At 39.2% G+C, this 16,510-nt stretch overlaps 1 protein-coding gene across 3 annotated transcripts in view; it reads left to right on the plus strand.

The window, feature by feature from the left end:
- Window positions 1-16,510, plus strand: part of kiaa1109 (KIAA1109 ortholog) — a 433,731-nt gene that overhangs the window by 56,139 nt on the left and 361,082 nt on the right. For all 3 annotated transcript variants that reach the window (XM_072256106.1, XM_072256108.1, XM_072256107.1), the window contains exon 11: window positions 2,982-3,132. In XM_072256106.1, the coding sequence (XP_072112207.1) occupies window positions 2,982-3,132 (151 nt within the window). The remainder of the gene's footprint in view (window positions 1-2,981; window positions 3,133-16,510) is intronic.

Consider the following 16,510-nt stretch of genomic DNA (forward strand, 5'->3'; position numbering starts at 1 on the left):
CCCCAGTACCTGATATTATTCACGGCCTCAAGCATTGTGATGGCCCTTGTCAGGGAAGACATTGTCTCTCAAGAATGAGAAATCCTTCATAGCGATGAAATCTTTAGGCCTGAATGGGACAATTTAAAATTTACTATGCTGTGGATGTTGGTATATAGTTGTTGTATTATAGAGATGTTTGTGTAGATAGTTGAGATGCATTTTCTATCGAGTTGGAGTTTATAGCTAAGCAGGGAGGAGTGTGGTGTATTTGAAGTTTCAATAATATGAGTAATCTAGCATAGGTCATCACACCATCAAGTGATACATGGGCACCTTGCTTGAGGTAAAGACAAAGTTACACCTGTGTTCCCGGACTCCCGGCATCTGCCTTTGAATTAGTTTAATACTTTGAAATAACAAAACAACACTTGCCATGCCTCATTCCCGAAGAGGAGATACAGTATTGCTCCCTTCCATGTAGAGTCCTCTATATATTGACTCCAAATTCCACCAAGTCCAGACCCTTTGCACTCTGGGTGGTTCAGTAAATACCTAGTAAATCAATATTTTCCACTAATACAACCCTATTGTTCTTACAACTCTGAGCAATTTCTCTACACAGCTGCTACTCAAGTTCGCACTGACTATTTGGTGTGAAGGGGTGGGTTATAATCCAGCCCTACGAGAGTGTCTCTCCCTTTTGTTTCTGAGATTTGCCCATGTGGCCTCACTGGACGATCCCCAAGAATGCCATCTCTGAGTACTGCTATTATGCCCCCCCACCCCACACACAATCAAAAAGGCTACATGCCCTCCTTGCTTACCTGTATATCTCATACCTATAGCATCTGTACCCTGGAATATTGAGCTGTCAGTCCTAGCCTTCTCTCAGCCATGTTTCTGTTATGGCTACAACAGTCCAGTCTGTTCACTTGCCATACCTGTTAAACCTTGAGCATTGAAATAAATGCAGTTTAGCTGAATATTCTTCCTTTGAATTGTCCCTGGTTGTCTTGATTGCTAGACTTGCTCTCACTGGCTACTACTTTATTGCATAACTTGCTCCTGCACAGAGTCCCACCTCTTTGCTAATATTAGTAAATTTCCCTGCAATGATATTAGTCGCTCTGTGATTCAAATACAGGCTGTCTCTCTTGTACAGATTGCCTCAATTCCAGAAGTGATCCCAGTGATCCAAGAATTTAGATCTCTGCCTACTGCACCAGTTTCTCAGTGACAAGTTCATTTGGCCTATCATTCCAATTCTGTCCTTGCTGGTATGTAGTGCTGGGAGTAATCTGGAGTTCACGATTCTGGGAGTCCTGCCTCTTAACTTCCTACCTAACTCCCTACACTTATTCTGCAGGTCCTTATTCCTTGTTCTGTATGTTGTTTGTGCCAATGTACAATGACCTCTGGCTGTTAACTCTTCCTTTCTCTCCCCCCCCCCCAAGAATTTTCTTCACCTGCTGAGGTATCATTGACCTTGGCACCCAGAAAGCAACACACCATCCTGACATCTCCTTTACTCTGAATCTCCTATCTCTCCCCCTCATTAATGAGTCTCCTGTTGGTATCACCCTGCCTGAAGCACTTTTCTCCTCTGAGTCTCAGAGTCAATCTCAGTGCCAGAGACCCAACTACTGCTGCTGGGCACTGAAAGTACATCAATACAACTTCAACAGTATCCAAGGAGGTCTACCAGATAGTGAGGGGAATCACCACTGGCTGCATTGACTGCCTATTCCCCTTACTTTTCCTGGATCTATCTGAATCCTGTACCTAATGTGTGACTACCTCAGTAATAGTCAGTCTCATCTGTGTTGTTCTCAGCCTAATGGATAGTCCTAGGTACAGTCAGATCTAATTCCTTGAGCTGGCCTGCCAAGAGCTGCATCTGTGTGCACTTCTTACAGATGTAGTCATCATGGTGATGTGAGATTTCCTAATGACTATATAAAAATGAGTTAGAAAATAACTGGTGCTTCACTACTTTACACGCCATGTTTACTTCAATTTGTTTTCTTATTATCAAGAGCATTTGGGAATACAACTTAATTTTGCATGTTATAATTGTTAAAATTTTGTCCTTTGGTTTACCATCTGAGTGTGAGATGCTCGTAACTCCATTTTATGCTGCTTTTGTTGCCACAATGTTTTCACAGATAGGAATTTTAACTATTCATTTCAGAAATTTAAGTTTCTTATGAGGCCAAAGTATTTAATGTTTTATGTCCCTGTTTTGCCCTCATGATTTTCTTTTTCAGTGTACTCCTATATCCCTTCTACTCAAATAGATCTGTTTGATCCCAGCATCTACGATTTTCCTGACCAGAGCTTCAATATCCCTTATCAGCCAGGGTTCCCTAATCCTGCCAGCCTTGTCCTTCAGTATGATGGGCACATGTTGGCTTTGAACTCCTTATCTTACTTTTAAATGCCTCCCACTTGCCGGGTGTCCATGTATCTGCTAACAAACTTTCTGAATCAATCTTAGCAAGATCTTGTCGATATCCATCAAAATCAGAATTTAGGACTTCAACTTGTGGATCAACCATATCTTTTTCCATAACTGCCTTAACTGCTAGAATGTATTTACTGGTCCCAAAGTGCTCCTCTGCTGACACTTCAGCCACTTGTTCAGCTTATTTTCCGAGGGAGGTAAAATATTGCTCCCTCTATCGTAGGGCCATTCACATATTGCTAGGTAAAGCCTTTCTGAGCACTTTTTCTGCCTCGTCTCATCCCTTAGCATGATAGCACTCCCATTCAATATTAGGGAAGTTAAAATCTTTATCAGTACAACTTTATTATTCCTACATCTGTCTACATATTTGTTCCTCTAATTCCCACTTACTAATGAGGGGCTTATTAGTACATTTCCACCAAAATATCATTCACTTATTCCTAAGTTCTACTTGTAATGCTTCACTGGACTTTACCTCTGCTTGTTGTCTTCTGTTTAAATGCACATTTATAGTTTTGATTTTGTTCTGTAGGTATTGTACCTGAAGAAACAGATGAAAATGCTGAAGAAAGTCCTGATAATGAAAGTACAAAATTAGAAGACTTGCCACCCTGTTGGGGACTTGACATTGTTTGTGGTAAAGGAACAGATTTCAACTATGGACCTTGGGCTGATAGACAAAGGTAAAAAGAGACAATTCAACTGTTCGTGTTAAACTACTTCCTCGTGCCAATTTGCCTTGCTACTTTAAGCAATGGACTGCACGTGGGTATAGGGTTGTTGTAATACAGAATGAGGTTAAGAGTTTTTTTATGATTCCTTCATTGTAAGAATTTTGGCTGATATGTGTTGCCTTTTTCCTTTGATCACAATGCTTTATACATCCACCAAGAAATTCAAATTAAACATGGATATATAGAAATGGCAATGGTAATAATTGTGAACTGAGTAAAAAAAATAGTTTTATTTATTTCATTTAATTATCTTAAATTTGATTTAGTGGCCCTCAAACTTTTTATGCTCCTTCTCCTCTTCCAATTGCAGTATTTCTGTGGCTATATTTCTCCCATTTGCTTCAATTGTTTTATTAATTACTTTGTCTGGTGGAAATATATTTGCCATAACTGAGCATCTTACATTTGCGTGCTTATCTAAAAGCTGGTTTATCTCATTGGCTATGGGTTCCATTCATTAATAGAACATTAAGATCGTTGTGTTTTACCAAACTCTGAAATGTTCTTCAAACCTATTCAGTTGTATCATTATAGAAAAATAACAAAATCTGACATCCCACCCAGTGCCAATGTAGGGACCAAAATCGAGTGCTGCAAAGTCATTTCAAGTCCAAATGACCTTGCAAAGTCCTTCTCACAACCTTTTGTGAGGTGTTGTATAAATTAGGAGTGCTGACCCAGGGACAAGTCAAATAACAGCCTAACATATTTGAGCATAAGGAATTATACTTTCCATTACAATTCCAATATGGATCCAACAGAGAAGGTGGTACAGTATATAGTCCTTGGTGTCCTTAATGTTAATGTCAAATCTTATAAAAACTGTCAGACCAAAGATAGGTAAGAAATCTTCCTCCTGATTTAGTATTTGTTGAATCAATATTCCTTCATGTTGAACATCACTTAGAATTAAGTACTAAATAAGTAATGGCACAGAACATAATCTGGATGGCAAACTTTGTTGTCCTTTACCAAGAAGGATTTGGTAGCACCACCACTGAGCAAATGTTGCATCAAGAAACTGTGGTGAAGCTGCTTAATGGGAAGTTTATGAAAATGATCAAATATTTGGAGTTATGTACCTTGTGCATAGGAACTTGGTTGTGATTTTGGTTTTTGGAGATCAATCATCATAACTCCTTGCCATTGCTGCAGGAGCTTCTTAGGGCAGTGACTAGCAACATAAATGATACATATAGCAGCAAGTCAGAAGATAGCATTTCTTTAATGAGTCAGTCACCCTCTGATACACTAAATTCTTCTTTCATCTGTAGTGTGATGGTTTCCTTTGTTTATTTGAATGAGTGCAGCTCCATCATCATCAAATAAGCTTGCTGTTATTGCAGTGTGTGTGTGTACAATCTGTGAAATGCACTACAGTTACATGTCATTTGTATGTACTGATATATTAAAAAAAACTCATGACCTCTATCACCAAGAATGATGAGCAGCAGCTGCATGATTCCTCTCCAAATCGTATACCATTCTGTCTTAGAAGTACGCCATCCTCCCCCTTTTTTTGGTCACTTGCACTAAATTCAGAAACTTGTTTTCTAACAGTACTGTGTGACTATCTCCACCAGAAGGATCGCAGCATTTCAAGAAGGAGGCTCACAAAAAAATCAAATTGATTTTGATGAACTGATAAATGATCTGTACATGCTGTGAAATATTTCCTGTATATACAGATATAGCAATAAGTTAATGTAACAAATGAAGGTATTTACATAAACATGACTGATCTTGCAGCAGCTTCCTGGAGTATTTGGGTGGATTCTTGTGTAATCTTCACAGAAAAAGATGGAAGTTGTGTAAACTGTTTCTAACCGTGTCATCCATCTGGTTGTATAAAGTACGTAAAAACCCAAGCTGTTTATTGTCAACAGGTTGTGCTTCAATGTTCCCAACATATTGTTTACAAAAAAAACAGGAATTCTGCAGATGCTGGAAATTCAAGCAACACACATCAAAGTTGCTGGTGAATGCAGCAGGCCAAGCAGCATCTGTAGGAAGAGGTGCGGTCGACGTTTCAGGCCGAGACCCTTCGTCAGGACCTGCATTCACTAGCAACTTTGATGTATATTGTTTACAACGTCACTCACTGGTAGACGTATTTCACTCAAAGTATTGAGAGAGTTTTCATAGTCACATGTCGCTCAGTATGCAGGTTGTTGATTCTGATACATGAAGGTTAGAGTTGATTGTGTAATGAAATATATTGCAGCATGTTATTTAAGTTAGTATGCAGCAATAGAGTTGGTAATTTCCCTTTTCTGTATATCTCTTGTCAACCTCAGTTATAGTGGTTTAGCCCTTGAATATGTGTAGTTAATTATGCTAACCTGTAAATCTTACAGAAAGTGTATTCTAGCAGAATTGCATAGTTAAAGTATGTTCCCTTTGGCAAGAACAGGGATGTATCAATGTTTCCGTTGTATACAGCAGTCTAATAGGTAACTGATTCTTCTGGTAAGATGATGCCATTAAGTGGTGACTGTTAGCATCCAATTCTAATGGGGATTCTGAAATATTTCCATTTAGGAATACTATAGTTGAAATCCACAGTCACAGCCATGGGTATTTCAGTAAACAGCATTGTTTTAAGACATTTAAAAAATATATCTATACTCAAAATTGACAAACCTCGGATGGCACACTCCCCCTTAAGAAAAAATATATACAGTTTTCCCCTTTAAGAAAACGGAAGTGGGGAGAGCATGCGGGTGTAATGGTACGATTGAAACACAGAGGCCTTACACTTCCACTCCTGATTATTCTGCTGGTGAATGTACAGTTTCTGGAAAACAAAATTACAGACCTCAGAGCAAGACTGCTGGACTAGAGGGACATCAAGGACTGCTGTGTACTTTGCCTCCTTGCCATTTTAGATGCAGCACTGAGCTTGATGGCTTCAATCCTGCTCATGCAACCTGGAACATCTAGCAGTCAAATATTAACCATTTTATCTGCTGAGGGAGTTTTCTGGCATCATCCTGTTAGCAGTGTACATTCCACCTCTGGCCAATGTCAGACAGGCAACTTAATCAGCAGGTGTGAAACTGCGTACCCTTTTGCCTTCCCTATCATTGTGCGAGATTTCAACCAGACAAGCTTGAAGAAGTCTCTGAACAACTACCACCAACATATCACCATCAAGAAAGCTTACTGTGCCATTCCACATGCAGACTTCGGACATTCCGATCATCTGGCTGTACTTCTACTGGCGTAGAGGCAGAAGCTAAAGACCGCAGCACCAGTGATGTGGACCAAGAGTGTATGGTCAAGGCCAGTGGAGGAGTTCATACAGGACTGCTTTGACTTGGTGGACTGGACTATATTCAGGGATTCATCTTTGAATCTAAATGAGTATACCATAACTGTCACTAACTTCATCAAGACCTGTGCAGTTTAGTGTGTGTCTTCAAGAACATTCCGGACATGCCCAAACCAAAAGCCATGGATGAACCATGACATCTGTAGTCTGCTGAGGGCTACATCTGTGGCACTCAAGGCTGGTGATCCAGAACTATCCAAGAAGTCAAGGTACGACCTACGGAAGGCTAATTTAAGGGGAAGAAAACAATTCTGTTTGAGGATAGAGATGGAATCGGATACATGTCACCTCTGGTATGATTTGCAGGTCGTTACTTCCTACAAAGCAAAACCTAACATCGTGAATGGGTGTGATGCTTTACTCCCAGATGAGCTCAATATCTTTTATGCACACTTTGAAAGGGTAGATACAACTACACCTGTACAAATTTCTGCAGCATCTGGTGACCCTGTGATCTGTTTTGGAGTCCAACATCAGAACATCTTTCATAAGGATGAACCCTTGCGAGGTGTTTGGGCCTGATGGTGTAGTTGGTGGAGCTCTGAGAACCTGTGTGCCAACAAACTGGTGGGAGTGTTCAAGGACATCTTCAGTCTCTCACTGTTGCAGTTGGAGGTTGCCACCTGCTTCAAAAGGGCAGCTATTATACCAGTGTCCAAGAAGAACAGGGTGAGCTGCCTGAATGACTGTCACTCAGTGGCAGTTACATCTACTGTAATGAAGTGCTTTGCGAGGTTGGTTATGGCTACAATCAACTCCTGCCTAAGCAAGAACTTGGACCTGCTGCAATTTATCTATTACTACAATCACCTGGACAATAGTAATACCTACGTCAGGCTACTGTTTATTGACTACAGCTCAGTGTTCAACACAATCATGCCCTCAGTTCTTAGCAACAAACTCCAAAACCTGAGCTTCTGTACCTCCCTTTGCAACTGGATCCTTCCTCACCGGGAGACCACAGTCTGTGCAGATTAGAAATAATAACTCCTCCTTGCTAACACTCAACACTGGTGCACCTCGAGGATGTGTGCTTAGTCCATTGCTCTACTCTACACCCATGTTCGTATGGCTATGTACAACTCAAACACCATCTATAAATTTGTCAGTGACATAACATTTGTTAGCAGAATTTTAGATGGTGACGAGGAGGTGCAAGGTAGATCAGCTGGTTGCTTCGTGTCGCAGCAACAAACTTGCACTCAATGTCAGTAAGACCATGGAATTTATCGTGGACTTCAGGAAAGGGAAGTCCAGGCAACAAACACCAGTCCTCATACAAGGATCAGAAATAGAAAGGATGAGCAGTTTCAAGTTCCCTGAGGATCTTTCTTAAGCCCAATACACTGATTCAATTGCAAAAGAGGTATGATAGCAGCTATATTTCATTGGGAGTTTGAAGAATCTTGGTATATCACCAAAGACACTCACAAATTTCTACCCCTGTACTGTAGAGAGCATTCTAACTTGTCGCATCAGTGTTTGGTATGGAGTGGCCACTGTACAGGATTGGAAAAAGTTGTAGAAAGTTATAGACTCAACCAACTCCATCTTGGGCACTAGCCTCCCCAGCATCGAGGTCACCTTCAAAAGGTGATGCCTCAGAAAGGTTGCATCTTTCATTATGGACCCACATGACACAGGACATGCCCTCTTCTCATTGCTACTGTCAAGGATGTGGTTCAGGAGCCTGAAGACACATACTCAACATTTCAGGAACAGCTTGTTCCCCTCCACCATGATATTTCCAAATGGACAATGAATCCATGAATACTACCTCAGTATTTTTTTTACCTTCTCTTTTTGCACTACTGTTTAATTTAATTTGCTTTTTTAATATATTGTAGTTTGTAGCATTTATTACTATGTGTTGCAATGCACTGCTGCCGCAAAACATCAAATACAATGATATATCTGTGATATTAAACCTCATTCTAATTTGGGGATAATAGAATGGATGACTGGAAATGGCATGAAGAGTATCATTTGAATATTGTAATTGTTGCCTTTCTAAATTTCAAAGCTGCAGATAAGCTGAATATGGCAAATATATTTGGTATGATCTGGGGAATAGAATCAATGCATCTGTTGTTTAAAAAAAAAACAAGGAAGTGATCTGATAAATCTGCTGAGTAGCAAATTGGGATAGTTTCTTGTTTATGCAGGGGTGTTAAAACTTTTGAGAATAAAGCAAGATTTTCAAATGTGGAATTCAAATGGTTTGAAATTTTAGGAATGATAAACTGTGCTAATAATACTAAAGAAATTATTCATATTTTAAACTGAATAGTTAAAAAATTTCTTGCTAACTTTAGATTTTTTAAGAAATAAAGATATTAAATGAAGCAGTTACATTTTTTGTCACAATTCTGTGTTAAATTGCAATAAATTTGTATAAATTTACATGTAATGCAATATGATACCAAACCTGATGTATGTTGTCTGAATTAATTTATGATATAATATTATATAACCCATGCTGCTGTTTGAGCAGAGTTCTGTGGGTGCCTCTGTACGAATTGTTGATTTTTGAATGACATGTGAAATCAAGGTGCCTTACTAAGTAGCCTATAAAAGAGCCCACATCATGATTTAGAATGTGATTTTGACATTACTTAGTAGTCAGCATAATTCAAACAAATTATCTGGTCAATCATATTGCTGTAAGCTACAACCTACTGTTCTTCTGTTAGCTACTGTATTTAATGGCACAACAAAACATATACACCGCAGGGATTACACTTTAATGGCTCATAAAATTGCTTGCTACAATGGTGCTGGGACTTGTGCTAATTTATTCTAGTACCAGTGCAAACTCTTGGTGGATGTTTCTGGTTTGAGGACTTGTGTGTAGTTGGTGTGAGGTTTGATGGTTCTCCTGGTAGAGTAGTTTAAATCCAAGTAATTTCAGGAACCCCATGTATTTGTTGATACTAGTCAGTGATACTTGACTTCATGTGTGTTGCTTAAACATTTAAATCTACCCTCTACTTGAAGTCATTATGCAGCTGGATGAATGCTAAAAGGAGTCATGGCAACGTTGGCACCTTAATTTTTAGGAGATGTTTTGGTGGAAGAGGTGATGCCCTTATGGTTGAGATCAGAAATCTGAGGATGATGACATCCTGATATTGAATGCTGTTTCTCTCATTCTACCTTCTTCTAATTCTACAATCTTATCTCATTTGACTCAAATTGTGCCCTGTTTATTTGTTTCCTTTGTTCAAATAAGCACAATCTTGTGCCTTTCTCATTTCAGGACATTAAGAAAGTCTACCTAACCAGGTCCTGGGAGCAGAGTTCTAGGTTTGAGGAGGAAAATGAATGTACTTGCATACACCAATTCAAATCTTGACATTTCATTGACAATGGAAAATAGTTTAGATATAGCATCTGTACTTGATTAATTATGAGACCCAAGTGGACTGCAACCAGATGAGTGGAAAAGGTGGTGTGGGTGCTAGGTCCTAAAGTCAGTGATTCTTTCTTTCTATCTTTCTATCTATCTATGTATCGCTTTTGAATTGGTTCGTGTTGACAATGTATGGATTACTTCATGTTGAACGAAATACATGAATAGAAATCATTCCTTGTTGTGTTGCAGCTCTGGGTTATGTGGTAAGTTACCATGATTTGATCCTTGGATTTGATGGAATGGCTTTTTCAAATATTATGTTGAGTTCCTCACTGGGGTATATGCAACCTCTGCCATGCACTTGCAGCCATAGTGATTCCTTATAGAGATTTTCTAGGCAGTAGCAATCCCCAAAATCCTGGTGTTTCAGAGAATAGTGAATAGTAATGCTATTGAGTTTGAAGTTCCTATTCCATGCAGCCATGAAAAATATTCTTATTGACCCAGGGAGAGAGGGGGAAGGAGATCGATCTTTGGCAACACACACAAAAAACTGGAGGAACTCAGCAGGCCAAGCAGCACCTATGGAAAAAGAGTTAACATTAGATGGTTTGAGCTGAGGCCCTTCACCAGGCCTGAAGGATCTTTGTTAGCTTCTGCTATACTCTTCTGTTTCCTCCCTCATCCAATATTTACTTCCCCCTGTGTTTCCTGCTGCTCTTTCTGAGCCCAGTTGATGGCCAAGGAGTGATGGATGCAGCAACATGTAGCAAAGTGTACAGCCCTTTGCTCGCTTTGACCAACAAAACCTTTACAAACTCCTACAGCCCCTGACAACTCTGTGATTTCGGTCTCTGAGGCTTTCGTGAGTGTATCCTTCAGGAGGGTGAACCCACGAAGAGCATCTGGCCCAGACAGCTACTGAGAACCTGTGCTATCTTTCACCTCTTGCTTCAGCTGTCTGAGGTACCTCAAGAAGAGCATAGTAATCTGAATCAATGGCTATCGTCCAGTGGCACTTATATCCACTGTGATTGATGAAGTGCTTTGAGAGGAGGGTGATGAAACATATCAACTCCAGCCTGAGGAGCAATTTGGATCTGCTCCAATGTCTACTGTCACAAAAGGTCCACAGCAGATATAATTTCATTGGCTCTTCACTCAACCCTGGAACATCTGAACGGGGAAGATGCTTACATTAGGATGTTCTTCATTGACTACAGCTCTGTGTTCAATGCTACCATCCCCTCAAAGCTAATCAATAAGCTTCAAGTGCTAGGCCTCAATACCTCCTTGTGCAACTGGATCCTCTGTTAACAAATCTGCAGATCCCGGTCGTTCCAACTGGCAACAATATCTCCTCCCAATCACTATCAACACAGGTGAACCACAAGGCTGTGTTCTTAGCCCACTGCTGTACTAATTTTATGCTTATAACTGTGAGGCTAACCACAGTTCCAATGCCATATATAAGTTTTCCTGATGACACCACTGTCATTGGTTGAATCAAAGATGGTGATGAATCAGCACCTACAAGGGAGATTGAAAATCTAGCTGAATGGTAACACAGCAACCACCTCTCACTCAACGTTGACAAAACTAAAGAGCTTATTATTGACTTCAGGAGAAGGAAAATGGAGTTTGATGAGCCAGTCCTTATCAGGGGATCAGAGGTGGACAGAGTCAACAGTTTTAAATTCCTTAGTGTTATAATTTCAGAAGGTTTGTCCTATGTCCAGCATGTAAGTGCTATTATAAAGAAGACGCACATCACCTCTACTTTCTTGGAAGTTTATGAAGCTTCAGCATGTCATCTAAAACTTTGACAAACTAATATAAATGTGCAGTGGAGGATACACTGACTGGTTGCATCATGGCTTGGTTTGGAAATACCAATGCTCTTGAATGGAAAAGCATACCAAAAGCAGATATACCCCAGTCCATCACGGGTAAAGCCCTCCCCACCATTGTGCACACTTACAGGGAGTACTGTCACAGGAAAACAGTATCCATTATTGAAGACCCCCACCATCCAGACCATGCTTTCCTTTTGTTGAAGCCATCAGGTAGGAGATACAGGAGCCTCTGGTCCCATCCCACCAAGATCAGGAACAGTTATTACCCCTCAACCATCAGACTCTTGAACCAGAGAGGATAACTTCATTAAACTTCATACCCCAGCAATGAGCGGATTCCACAGCCTATCAATGACTCTACAATATTTATTGCTTTTTTTTTGTATTTGTGTAGTTTGTTGTCTTTTGCACATTGGTTGTTTGTCCATCTTTGTTGTGTGTGTTTTTTCTTTTATTTATATATACCTTAATAAAAAATTTACTTTGAACTTTGACCGTCTTTGGAAAGCACTCTGGGTAACTACCCGAGCAGCAGGATTGCATTGTGGGAAGTCAAAGTCCAGCTCCAGTGCCTGCAGTTGTAATTGTGCTGTAGGCATAACCACTTGTCAGAGAACTGAGTGCAGTTTAGAGAGGTGTTTTCTGGCACAGCAGCTAAAAATGGCAGGCATCATACTTTGTTTCAGAATGTGATGTTCATGGACGCATGGCATCAACCATGTGGAATTATCTACATTCAGGAGTGGCATGTTATTGAAGAGTGATTCACATATTGATTTGGGAGTACCAGGTAAGTGTGGTCAATTTACCTTTTGAATTTCCATGAAGCTTGCAATTCAGCAAAACCAATATGCTCGTGTCACCTGCTCTCCAATTGGAGAGGAATTGTATTTTCTTTAAGAATGGAAAGCACTTGTGACATTCTGAATTCTGGAGAGTTGCAAACTGGGGATTATGACACATATCAGCTGTCACCAGAAGAACTGATCTTGGAGTTAAATAGTTCGGGGTACTCCTAACCAGGTTTTAATAGGTACATTTAATGTTAGAGAAATGTATACAACATACATCCTGAAATTATTCGTCTTTGCAAACATCCACGAAAACAGAGGAGTGCCCGAAGAATGGCAATTAAATGTTCAAAACCCAAAAACCCACACCAACTACCCCTTCCAGGCACAAGTAGCAGCAAAGCAGTGACTCCCCTTCCCCCACTAGCAAAAAGCATTGGCACTCCCCACTGAGTACTCAAGCATGCAGCAAAGCATCAGTAAAGACACAGACTTGTAGTGCCCCAAAGACTACTCTTTGACCTGGTAATTCGACATACCACAGGCTCTCTCTTTCTCCCTTATAAGGGAAAAAGAGGTGTCCCTGTTTCACAGTGAGAGGGAGACATAACAAAACAACTCGCTGATTTATGGTGTTGAAAGTCTGTTGTGTCACTTTTTCCGAGCTCTGTACCCAAAGAACTAGGGTCTCTAGATACACAGCCAGCGGCCATCTCGCTGCTTTTGATCTTCCGTATACTCCCACGACACATCAGGCGGTAGCACCGGCCTTGAATCCACCCGCCTCCGGAGTCACGAAAATCCATCACCCTGAAGGTGTGCTAGTCTTTCAGACCGCATCCTTGGCATATTGAAAAGCAGCTGGTCGTGAGGCCCTGAGAGCGGGTCCCATTTCCACAAAGAACCGAAGTCAGCGTGTAACTCGAGGTCAGGGTCTTCAAAAGAGACTTGAAAGGGAAAAAAACAGATATCAAAGAAATAGAGCTGTTTCTGAAGATGTCAGCAAAGGAACCGCCGTTAGTCACCATCATCCTCCTAAACTCCGCCCAAGATCACCTTTATCGACAAAACATTTCAGCCACAGGTTCTATAAACTCTGTCTATGGGTGGATCTTTTCCCTGTGCTCTTTGCATCTTTCACCAGGACACCTGGTTGGGCCACTTCTGTGCAGGGGCAAAAAAAAACTTTAGTTATAAAAGTGATGACTTATTTGTTTGAGGAATGAAAATAATGTGGAATACATGTCTCCATGTCTATCTCACTTGTTTATTGCAACAGCTTGGCAAAGTTCAAGATTGTTTGTTGTTATTCTTCAGCACAAGAATGTAAAGAAAAACAAAATGATTGTTACACTGGATCCGAAGTGGCATAAAAAACCAATAAGCATAAAAACACAATAAATATAAATATGAAAGCAATCCTATACAAATGCATGTACATGTAACTATAAAGTGGGAAGTGAATGCAGGGATGTAGTTTGCTGAGTGGCTAATGTGGATGTAGTTTTGGGGGTGGTGGAGTGAGTTAATGGAGGGAGGTGTTGATCAGCCTTATGGCTTAGGGGGCTTTGCGGGGGGGAGGGAAGTAACTGATTTTTGTGTGTGTGTGTTATAATATGTGTGATACAGCATATTAGGATGTTCTTTCTCAACTGAGCATCTTCAGGTGGCCGCGTGTGTTGATGTGCATAATTCAGTTCTCTTCAGCCTCCTCAGAAAGTAGGAGCAATGGTGAGCTTTCTTGACTGTGAAGGATGTGTTCTGAGACCATGAGAGGACTAATATCCTGACATCTGTATTTTAGTATCAAAGTAGAGTAAAATGTCTCTTGAAATAGGAATTTTTATTTCAGAGCATTTATGAATATTGATACAAGGTATAAATGAACCAGATGTATCACATTCATCCATGGTGATGGTGAAACTTTATAAATGTTTTCAATGGTTTTAAATGCAATACATATTGCATTTAAAACCATTGAAGGCATATATAAAGTTTCTTGCATTTCTTGGTGCTTAGTGCTTCTTGTTTCAAGCATTTCCATTGGACTGACATTCTGGCATATTATATTGTTATGCTAGATTTCCAGTAATAGTGGGTTTAGATTCTGTGAGGTTGTAAATGACATTGTCAAATAGAACTGCAAAATGATTCATGAGATAATAGGTGCAGTAATGTATTGTGTATATTTTTTGTGTATATTGCTTTTTTTTTGTTTGTATCTCAATGACAAGGACAGATGTCTTGCAACAGGAGTTCATTAATTCAAACTCATCAATGTGCTAGACACATTGTGCATGTAAAATATATTTTAAAATGCCACACAGTGAGATTGTGAAGTTTTTTTCTTTGATGTGCCCTTTTTAAGGATGTCCTTCTGTATAAAAACAAAAGAGGAAAGATAAAGCCCATTAGAATCTTTCAATATTTAGCAGGAGTGTTTTCACTAGTGATTTAATAAAGTACAACAGTGGGCGTGTGAAATGTTCGTGCTATTCCTCTTGAACTGTGAAAACACCCAATAGTATGATAAATATAGATTTTGTTCTTTGAAACGAGCTAGTTTGCACTGATGCTTATAATAGTAGCTCTGAACTCTGGGTATCGGTTTTAAATGTGAATTCAGAATATCAAACAAGACTGCAAGTTTTAAGTTTGTTTTCATCAGGACTGCTGTTAAATAATCCCAATAAATTTTGAAACGTGTTGTTTAAACCATGAACTGGACGAAAATTTTCATTGATTAACTTAATGTGCAGAGCTGTCAAATGTAGTGTACTTTCTTCTTGGAGAGTTATAGAGCTGCATGGTGGAAGAAAGATGATAGATGGGGTTTGTATTATTTGACAATGTTAAGCAAGTTGTGTTTGTGATTTTCCTGGAAGGTTTTACATTTTGAACAACTAGAAATTGGATTGAAGGAATCTGCAGTGATGTTTGGAGAGCAATTGGATAACATAAATTAGTTAAGGAAGAATATAAAAATAGTTAATGTAGGGAGTAAAAGAAGCCTGCATAAAATCTCAGGCAGTATTTTCAGTATCACATTCTGTAGTAGGAAAATATAAAAGAAATTAAAACATTTAATTAAGATAGTGCCTTTTCAATAGCATAGCATAATAAGAGTTACCTTAACAGTGTTTCAAAATTATGAATGGTTATCACAATAATATGAATGGTTAAAAGAGTAATAAATTACCTCTATTTGTTGGTAACTGAGTAGTTAAAATGCATTAAATTTGATAGACTATCTAGAGATATTTGAACTCAGGAGAATTCTTGATACTTTAAGTGTGATTTACAGTTGTAAAAGTAACTACTTTCCAATTCTATTCCTTAGTTGGCAAGGTTTAAATGAAAAGCATCTTGATTGGCAACTTCTTTATTCTCTTTGGCACTTAGTTGGTCCTTTATTCATTTTTATCTTTGAATTTTCAAAATCCTCTTCCCATTTTGTAATATTTCATCTTTTTGAAAGTATTATTGCTGTTTATCCAGCTGGAGCCCTTTGGTTTACTCCCTTCTTTGACTGCTGTCTTGTCTTTCCTTGTCCTTTGTTTCTTTAATGAGATCTTCTGATTTCAAATAAACTGGTCTCTCTGAGTTGCAAAAGTCCTGATCTATGTAAATCTGATTTATGCAAATTCTCCCAGAAGTTTTTAAAGCATTTTTCAAGACACGGAAGTTACCTATGGAAATACAAACATCTTCAGCTGTTATGGAATGGAGCAGCAGCTAATTCAGTTAAAAGACAATGAAAAACTGTCTTCTAAGATTGCAACTTCCAGTTCACAGCAGGAGCCCGCTTAAGAGATTTGTTTTTTTTTTGAAACAGTCAGGGCAAATCTCATCCACTTACTCTAATAAGATTCTTTATGAAACAAAATGACATCTATTGTCTGGTGACTTAATATTTCTTAAATCCCAAAGATCTAACAATGAGAACATTGATTATTATTTTATAATTGGCTTGTCATGCTTTTATGAGAAG

This window comes from Mobula birostris, chromosome 4, assembly GCF_030028105.1.
Source record: "Mobula birostris isolate sMobBir1 chromosome 4, sMobBir1.hap1, whole genome shotgun sequence".
In the NCBI taxonomy this organism is placed as follows: domain Eukaryota; kingdom Metazoa; phylum Chordata; class Chondrichthyes; order Myliobatiformes; family Myliobatidae; genus Mobula; species Mobula birostris.